Raw genomic sequence first — 9643 nt, forward strand, 5'->3', positions numbered from 1 at the left:
CCTCATGGCTCATCCATCTCTTGTAATTAATGATGATTTCAACTCATTTTGGTTGTTTTTGAGGAAATTAACATCTCAGTCCCACATGGAGAATCAAGATGCCTCTTCCTCAGGTTTTGGGTGTTCGAACCACCGCCCTCTATTTCCTCATCCTCTTATAGTTATTAATGATAGGAAAAATGAGTTTAAGCAATAGATGAACCAACAATCAACTTCCATTCTCTTCCTCATTGAAGAATTGTAGAAGCTTCAAACCAAAATGAACTAGTTTGAAGAGGAAATCAATTGGATTCGAAGTCAAATTGAGAACATGCAACTCCACAAAAATGCTGAAGAAAATGGAAGCACAACTAGTAGTTCCTCGAGAGGATATTATGATAATATGTCCATTGACCCCCGCTAGTTGATTTATGTTTAAATTTTGCAAATGTACTATGTTTTTTGGCCATTTTTCTAGAGCGTATCACTGTAATAATTCATGCATGATATATGAACATGATAAAAGGGATATAATAATTTTTTAAACTCCATATGTGATCTTTATAAAATATTTGGCACCTATGTACTGAATTTAAACATTCCCTTGGTTTTATGTTATGTTTTGGGCGCATATTTAATGAAATTTCTAATCACTCTTATAAAAAAAATATCGGGACTCCTGAAGACCCAAATATTTTATAAATTGGGTCCCAATGTTCCAAAAATGAAAAACAAATGTTTTTTGATCTATTTTATGAATTCAAAGATGTCTTTGCTTGGTCTTATGAGGATCTATGTGGTTTTGGCCCCAATATCATTCAACACACGATTTCTATTAAAGAAAATGCTAACATGTTTGGTAAAGGTAAAGACTAGTCAACCTTGCACTTGAAGCAACAATCAAGAAAGAATTAGAATTGTCATTAGCTACTCACAATAATTTACCAATTAAATATTATGAGTGTGTAACAAACCTTGTGCTAGTTAAGAAGAATGATGGTGATGTTCGTCTGTGTGTTGACTTTCACACTTTAAATAAGGCAAGTATAAAAGATAATTTTCATTTTCCTAATATGGACCTTATCCTGCAATAGGTTGCAGGATATCATATGGTGTCACTTCTTGATGACTTCTCAAGCTATAATCACTTATACATCTTAAGAAGTTAGACAAGTATAAATCTACCTTCACTTCTCATTGGGGCACCTTTGGTTATGAACACATGCCTTTTGGGCTGATAAATGTGGTTGCCACTTTTCAGAGAGATATGCAAGTAAATTTCGATAATCTTGTTGGGAAAATCATCCAAATTTATTTCAATAATTAAGTCAGGTATTCTGAGTACCAAAAATATCATTTTGATCATCTACGACAAGTTTTTAAACACTACATAAAATTCAATTTATCTTTAAATCCAAAAAAGTCAATCTTTAATGTTACTACATGAAAGTTAATGCTTGGCCATGTGTTTTCACAGGCTCGTGTCAATATTGATCCATACCAGATTAAAGCTATCCAATATCTCCCGATCCCCAAGTCAAAAAAGGAAATTTAGTCCTTCATGGGTACAATTAACTTTGTATGGAGACTCATTTGCGATTTTGATAAAATGATAAACCTATTTATAATTTTCTTAGGCAAGATCAAGCATTTCACTAGAATGATACTAGACAAAAAGAGTTTTTGGAAATTAAATATGCTATAAGCTCCACTCTAGTCTTGGAAAAAATGGATTTTACTAAGGATTTTATCATCTATACAAATGCCACGAGGGAAGCCATTTATGGAATTCTTCTCCAAAAAGATGATCTCAGAAAAGAGCATCCGATAAATTTATGAGCCAATGTCTATCTGATGGTGAATTGAAATATTCACTGATTGAGAAGCATACTTATGCCCTATTCAAGGCCATTGATAAGTTTTGACATTACATCCTAAATAAGCATAATGGAGGTAAGAGTCCCTTTACCTACTGTAAATTTTTTATAAAATCAAACTTTACTATCAGGAAAGTTCGCTCGTTGGTTTAGTAAGATTCAGGAACATGATTTAACCATAGTGAAAACCAAGACCATAATGGGATGTGATCTCACTTTGCATTTGGACTGACATCATGAGCCAAAACAAAGTTACTAACTTAAAGGGAAGTGTAACCTCAAAATGAGAACTCTCACCAAAAAACCCCTACTTTTGCAAAAAAAATATGAAAAATACCTCAAAAATGAGAAGTGTCTATGCTGCATCAACACTTTTTCTTTTCGGGATAAAATTTCAATATTTTTTTAGTAATGATAGTAAAAACCAATTTTTTTGCACAAAAAACATGAAAACACACCTTGAAAACTAAAGTGTTGATGTTGTATGTTTTATTATTATTATTTATAACCATGACATTAAAAACTAAATATTTTGTGTAATAGACAGGGAAACCACCTTGAAATAAAATGTGTTAATGTTGCATCAACAATTTTTCCCCTTTTGGTTAAAATTCCTACATTTTTTAACATTGACATTAAAAATAAAATATCATGACTCTGAAAAACCTTAAAGTTCCAATAGTTTTCGACAATAGTGTTAAAGATAAAATATCATGACTCCAAAAATCCTAAAAATTTCAACAATTTCCAACCATTGCATTAAAGATAAATATAATGACTCCTAAAAACTTTAAAATTTTGACAATTTTCTATCATGGAATTAAAGATAAAATATCACAACTTCGAAAACTTGTAAAATTTTAGCATGTAGATTTTCAGAGTTAACAATATGACGTTGAAAGCTTCTGAAAACTATGTAGTTTTTTTGAGGTGTCTAAGAAAATTACACAATAACCCAGAAAACTTAAAATTTCGACATTTTTTAGCCATGGAATTAAAACCAAATATCATGAATATAGAAAAACTTAATTTTCAACATATTTCAATCATGACATTATAAACCAAATATCATGACGAAATAAAACCTTAAAAATCAATAGCTAAATCAAGGAATCATTATACCAAGTTTTTTTTTTAAATGTTAAATGTATAGTTCTTTTAAAATCTTAGCCTAAAACAACTTGACAAACTGCAGCGAAAATTTAAAAATTGACCATCAAATTGACACATAGTGTGGATGAACTTGACCAATTACAATGAAAATTTAAAAATCTACCATTAAATTGACACACAGTGGGGGCATTCTTGATTTATTGTAACAAAAACTTAAAAATCAACTATCAAATTGACACATAGTGGGGTTGGGTTCCCACTCGAGCATCAACATAACTCTTCCAGGGAAAATAAATAAATAAATAAGTAATGAAAAAACAAAACCAAGAAAAATTTAAAAAATTAAAATTAAAATAGAAAAGTTAAAAGTTAAAAAAAAACCAATAAGAAGTAAAAAATTTAAAATCAAAACATAAAAAAAAAACAAAAAGTTTTAAAAAATTAAAAATGATAAAAAAATAAATAAATTCAAAAATAAATAAATTATATTAAAAAATCAATCATTAAAAATAAAAAAAAATAAAAAATAACCCATAAAAGAGAAGAATAATAAAAAAACAAATTTAATATAACAAACAAAAGAAAAGCAAAAAAATTATCTTGCTAAAAAAAACGAATTAAAAAAATAATAAATAAACATATTTTAATGAAAAAAGAAACATAATTAAAAAAAAAGTTAAAGATTTCACAAAAAAAGAAAAAGAAAAAAAAGGAGTGCCACGAGCGAGAGGGGTTATTCTCTGCCTCGGTGATAAAATAGAGTCTCAATATGCTTGAGGATTGGGAGTAACATCCAATAATCAAGCAAATTATATGGCATTATGGAATGGTCTGGAAATAACAATCGAGAAGAAGATTACCAAGATCAGTGTGTTTGGAGATTCCATGATAGTAATTTGTCAGGTGAGGAAAGTTAAAGGTTTGTTCAATCCAACTCTTCCTTCAATCCTTCAAAGAATCACTCTGCAAATTTTAAGATTTGAGAAAATATAATTTTTTCATGTTTTTAGAGATTTAAATGACAAAGTCGACTCCGTGGTATGTAGAGGTTCTACCATGGAGCAGGGGACAATAGAGGTGGATCAAAATATTTTGATCTCACATCTTCCTTGAATTGTTTAGCATGAACGACAAAAATTGTAATGTTGAAGGTTTATCTAGTCAAACCATGATTTGTATTATCAAAGAGTTTGAATAGGAAAATTTTGTTGTTGGCGATCACACTATGGACAATACTCTGGAATCGAAAAGATTGGAAAGGAGGCCAGTAATAATTCTCCATCCGCGTGAATTAAGAACTCTAAACTCCTACCTTTTCTGGAGTCACAATTGGCATAAGGAGGATTCATCACACAAGAAAGGAAGGTCTCAAATCCTTAGAATCAAAGGAGGGATGGTTCATGCACAAGCGAGAAGTGCCTTAGGCTTGCTCCCTCATTCAATTCGAAATAGATTAAAGTTAATGAAACTCCATAGGCGTATCATTCACACGACAATCCTAGAAATCACCCTGAACTTAGATATGGGCTCGCAAACATTCCTTCTTCATTCACATCCATCGTATTTGATAAGTCTCTCCTATGAGCAAAGATAAATGATTCTTCTTGAGAATCATATAATAGAAACACTCCTCGCAATGCCAGAGTCTAGGTCTTCCTCTTGTGCATGGGATCAAACCTATTTTTCCAGCTTCTGACAAAATTTATGGAATTATTTGAAGGGCTGCCGACAACGCTAAACCAAAGTGTTGAGAATTGTAGCAAGAAAGGCTCAATTTTGCTTAGCCTTGGTCAAATCTAGAAAATTCAAAATTTCCACATCAACATATAACTTGGAGGCAATTAACTGAGGTGACATGGCTCTTGTCACTTAGTTAGCTCAATAAAGTCTAGTTAGAGGGCTTGATGTTCAGTTTTTTTTGGAGAAAAAAAACGAACTTTTTATTAAAAAAGTTACATATACATGCCGCAACTTCCATTTAGCTGTAATAAATTATATAATTATGCTAGAAAGCTATTTAGGGCTTGAGCAGAGCCTCCTCAAAAGAGGAAAAACAACTCCCTTTCCCAGCATTGTAAAAAAAAGAACCAACAGTTCCTTATGTTTGATAATAGAGACAGTGTCTGGCATCTTTTCCCGGGCTTCCTTTATTAAGGAAAACAGCCCAAGACGAAAAATATTGTACTAAAGAAAAAAGACTTTAAACATATTTTCAGATGTCAAAACTTTTCAGCTATGTTCAAAAAAGAAAACAGTATGACCAGTTCAGTTATATGCCATGATTATGCAATCTGATAATAAGGAGGCTAATCCGAAAGGTGGACTTCTCCATTGTTTTCCTCCACTATTCTCCAGCTGCCCAGAACTTGTTGAAGACCTTCTTTAGAAAGCTTGTCTGCAGAGTCATTTCGTTCCCTGTAGATATGATGAATGGAAAAAGCATTAAAAGATAATTTTAAATGTTGTATTTCTTCTAATAAAGGAACCAAGATATAATTATGATAGCTGTTTTGACCGTTTATCCATTTAATAACATTTAATGAATCCCCAAAAATCTGAACTGTGAAGATGTTCCTGTGTATCAGCCAACATAGCAGAAGCTTAAGAGCAGATAATTCTGCAAAATTATTGGAGCCACTACCCAATCCTATGGAAGCTTTTAGGGAATGGCTTCCGTTTATGTGAATAATTAAACCTGCTCCAGCTTTGTTGTTTTGTGAGGCTCCGTCAAAGTATGCCCATGGCACTCCATCCTTGATTTGTTCTTCTTCAACCTGTCTGGGCGTCCTTTCTTCCTCTGAATCCAAGATGTTTGAATAAATTGATGAAACCTACATGGCAATTGATTCAACAGTGGTTTCCTTGTCCTGAAAAATGCATATGTTCCTTGCAATCCAAATGCCCCAGCATATAATAGGAGGCATATTCCTTAATTTTTGTACTGAGTTTTTGTGACACCATTTGTGCCATGCTTCAACGGTATTGTCCCCTTCCCAGACTATTGGCATATGAATAAGCTTTTCCACCTCCAAACATACTTTCTTGACTACAGGAAAACCAATAAACAAGTGCGCTATAGATTCTGAGTCATTTTTGCACATTGGGCATCTTCCCGGCCCTTGTTTAAATCTGGATTGCAGAATGTCCCATGTAGGGACTTTCCCTTTCAGAATACACCAGAATAACAGTTTTGCTTTGGCAGGGCATTTTAACTTCCATATCGATTTTGCCCACCATTCTGGATCTCCCCATCCTTTTTTTTCCATGAGGAACTTATATCCAAATTTAGGGGAATAGCTTCCAGACTCAGCATGAGCCCATACCAGCTGATCTGGTTTATCTTTAAACCTTACGTTTGATCTAGAAAGTTCTTGAATGTAGATGTTCCAATCGTTCCACCAATGGGGATGAAGCTCCAACTCCTCCCCTGACTTCCAAGCTTGTCGCCATATGGTTGAGTGACTGATCTTCTCCACCTGATTAAGGTACAAGATTCCTTTAGATTCAAGGTGTCTAATCAGGCCAGGGGGAATAGCATAGTTCTCGTTACAGCCCACCCAGGGGTCCCTTCCGATTCGAATGTTTTCCCCATTTCCAACCTGCCATGACAAACCTTGTTCAATAATTTTGAAAGCATCGGTAGTCGCCTTCCAAATTATCGACACACTTCCTCCTTTCTTTTCTGGATTCCTTATCAAGTCCTCCAGAGGAATGGGGTCAATGAACTTCCATTTCACCACTTTTTTCCAGAGGTTTTCCATTTTGATGATTCTCCACCCTGATTTTGCTGCTAGAGAGGATCCAAAAGCAGTGATGTCTTTTATTCCCCACCCTCCCCATTCTTTTGGTCTTGCCACTTTTTCCCAGGAAATCTAGGGAAGCACTGACTCTTCCTTAGATCCCGCCCATAGAAATCTGCTGCAGATTCTTCTTATCTTCTCCAGAATACCCTTGGGCACCCAGGTCAGCGCAACCCAGTAAACTGGAATTGCTTGAAGGACTGATTTAATTAAAGTTAACCTTCTTGCTCTGTAAAGCCACTTAAAGCTCCAATGAGAAATCCTGGCTTCGATCTTTGCTACCAACCAATTCCAGTCCTGCTTCCTATAGTTGTCCGGTTTCAGCCAGAACCCCAAATATTTGAAAGGGTCCCCAAACTTAAGAACCTCTAAAGGAAGGACAGAAGTAATTTGACTTATCTCCTGTCTATTAAAACCTTCCAGCATGAGCTGCGATTTCATATAATTTACTTGCATTCCTGTTGCTTTCATGAACAGCTCCAGGATCTTCTTTATCTCTTTCATTTCTGACAGGCTTCCATTACTGAAGAGTAGAATATCATCGACAAACAACAGATGCGAAATGAATAGATTGACAGCCACCTCCAGAACTTTTATTGTTCCTTCCCTTTTGGCTTTTAGAAATAGTTGGCTCAACCCTTCTGCAACCAGTAGGAAGAGCAATGGGGACAAGGGGTAGCCTTGTCTTAACCCTATTTTCCCTTTGAAAAACGGAGAGGCTGCCCCATTAATAAGCATCGCAAAGCTGACATTGGTGATACATCCCATAATCCAATTGATAAAATCAATTTTGAATCCCAGATGGGTTAGCAGCATTCAGATATAGATCCAATTGATTCTGTCGTATGCTTTTGACAGGTCGATTTTCACCATTGCCCCTTTCTTTTTCATCAGTTTCACGCTATGAATTGTCTCCTGAGCCACTCCTATAGCTTCATGAATTTGGCGCCCATCCAGAAACCCAAATTGTTCGCTTGAGATGCATCTGGACAGAATTGGTTTTAAGCGAACAACTATCGTCTTAGCTATAATTTTATAAACGCTGTTGCAGAGCGAAATGGGTCTGAAGTCTTCAAACGACTCAGGGTCTTCTTTCTTGGGAATAAGGGCTATAAAGGTTGAGTTAAGAGGCGCATATACCATACCTTTCCTTCTGGACTCCTCGACCACCTCCGTTAGTTCTAAGCCAATCTTCTTGAAGAAATGCTGAAAGAATTCTATAGGCCACCTGTCAGGCCCAGGAATTTTATCTTTGGCCATAGATTTTATAACTTTTTCCACTTCTTCAAGTGTGAATTCCCCCTGTAAGCCCTCAGATTCTTCCTCCTCCACATATCGAGGGAAGCATTGGGCTGTTTTGATGACCTCTGCTAATGTAGGCTCTCTCTGTTTAGAAAAAAGACTTTGAAAATGGTTCCTCCCCATGCTCGAGAGAGATTCAAAAGTATTTGCCTCTCTGCCTTCTTCGTCTTTTAGCTTCTAGATAGTATTCATTATCTTCCTTCCTTTCGCATAGTTGTGAAAGAATTTTGTGTTTTCATCTCCAGCCATCAGCCAGATCGCCCTACTTTTCAACCTCCATTCTTCTTCTTTGTCCAAAAGAATTTGACTTCTCTGTTTTTCCAACAACAGTATCCTGTTCTTCGATTCCTGAGAGTCATAGCCATTTGAGTCAGGATTTTCCAATTCCCCAAGCTCCAGATTGATGCTGATTAAGGCTTCATTTTGCTTCTGCTTCCTCTCCTTAGCCCAATCCAGAGTGGCCTTCTTCATCCTTTTCAGATTTTCCATGAAGAGGAAGCTCTTATCTTCCAATGCATCCCTGCCTGGGTGTTTCCAAGTTTCATTAAAGAGATGTTTGAATGACTCTTCCTGCATCCATGCTGCATTGAATTTAAAGGGTGCTACCGGTTTAAAGGGGGGCTTGGAAAGCTCAAGCAGAATTGGGAAATGATCTGAGTTCCCCCCCTCTCCTATCCACTGTCGGAACACCGGTATTTTGGAGACCAGATCTTTGCTTAGCAGAAACCTGTCCAATCTTTTTGCGACTCGAGATTCACCAGTTCTACGATTTCTCCAAGTAGGTTTTAGTTTTAACAGATTTGCATCAATCAGATTATGCGTAGCAAGGGCATTTAGAAAGAAGTCCGATAAGTGGTCTTCTCTGGCTGAGGGACCCCATGTTTCTGCACTCCCAATGGAGAAGTTCAGGTCTCCTCCTACCACCAGATTTTGATTTCTCATCATAGATTTTGCCAGGAGATTGTTCCAAAACGTGACCCTCTCCTGGCATGGCCCGTATATATTTAGGATAGACAGGGGGACCTCAAATTTAGGGCTCAAAGCTTCTATCCCTAAACCGTGATTCATCCCCCACGAATTTATGAGTTTCATTCTTCCTTCCCTGAAACCTAAAGCCAAGCCTCCTGAGTGACCATTTGAGTCCAATGCTTGGAACTACCACCCCGAGAAGATGGAACATAAGGAGGACACCACTTCTGAACTCATGCCTAAGGTCTCCTGCAGCATGAGTAGATCAAGGTTTTAGCGCTGTACCAACTCCTTCAAACCCAGTTTTTTGGGTTTACTGGCTAAACCCCTGCAATTCCAAGAAAGGCAGATCATTTTGACACCTCCCCACAGGGTTTCTCCGCTCTAAGCACCCCAGGAATTGATAGCTGTTTACCATCGTCCATGTCAAATTTTGCTTTCACTTGAGCCTTGGACAAAAAAGACTTTCGCCCCATTGACTTCTTCTTAGAGATCTGAGGAACATCCGTGCCTATGCCTTCGATTGGGCCTCCGGGCGCCGGTATTTTGTCAAGGGAGCGCAAGTTATAATGACATTCAGGTTTAGAAACAAGAATTTTAATT

At 36.2% G+C, this 9643-nt stretch overlaps 1 protein-coding gene across 1 annotated transcript; it reads right to left on the minus strand.

The window, feature by feature from the left end:
* Positions 1-8248: 8248 nt before the first annotated feature.
* LOC149151485 (uncharacterized) lies at positions 8249-9013 on the minus strand. The gene has a single exon (XM_089443170.1). The coding sequence runs from the start codon at positions 9011-9013 to the stop codon at positions 8249-8251; it is 765 nt and encodes a 254-aa protein (XP_089299296.1).
* Between the last annotated feature and the right edge of the window lie 630 nt (positions 9014-9643).

Source organism: Pinus tabuliformis, chromosome 9 (assembly GCF_031772625.1).
Source record: "Pinus tabuliformis cultivar Carrire ecotype Pingquan chromosome 9, CPIR1, whole genome shotgun sequence".
NCBI classification, from domain to species: domain Eukaryota; kingdom Viridiplantae; phylum Streptophyta; class Pinopsida; order Pinales; family Pinaceae; genus Pinus; species Pinus tabuliformis.

Excerpts from the sequence above, each read along its gene's own strand:
- LOC149151485 (XM_089443170.1), bottom strand. The coding sequence starts at position 9,013 with ATGAGAAATCAAAATCTGGTGGTAGGAGGAGACCTGAACTTCTCCATT.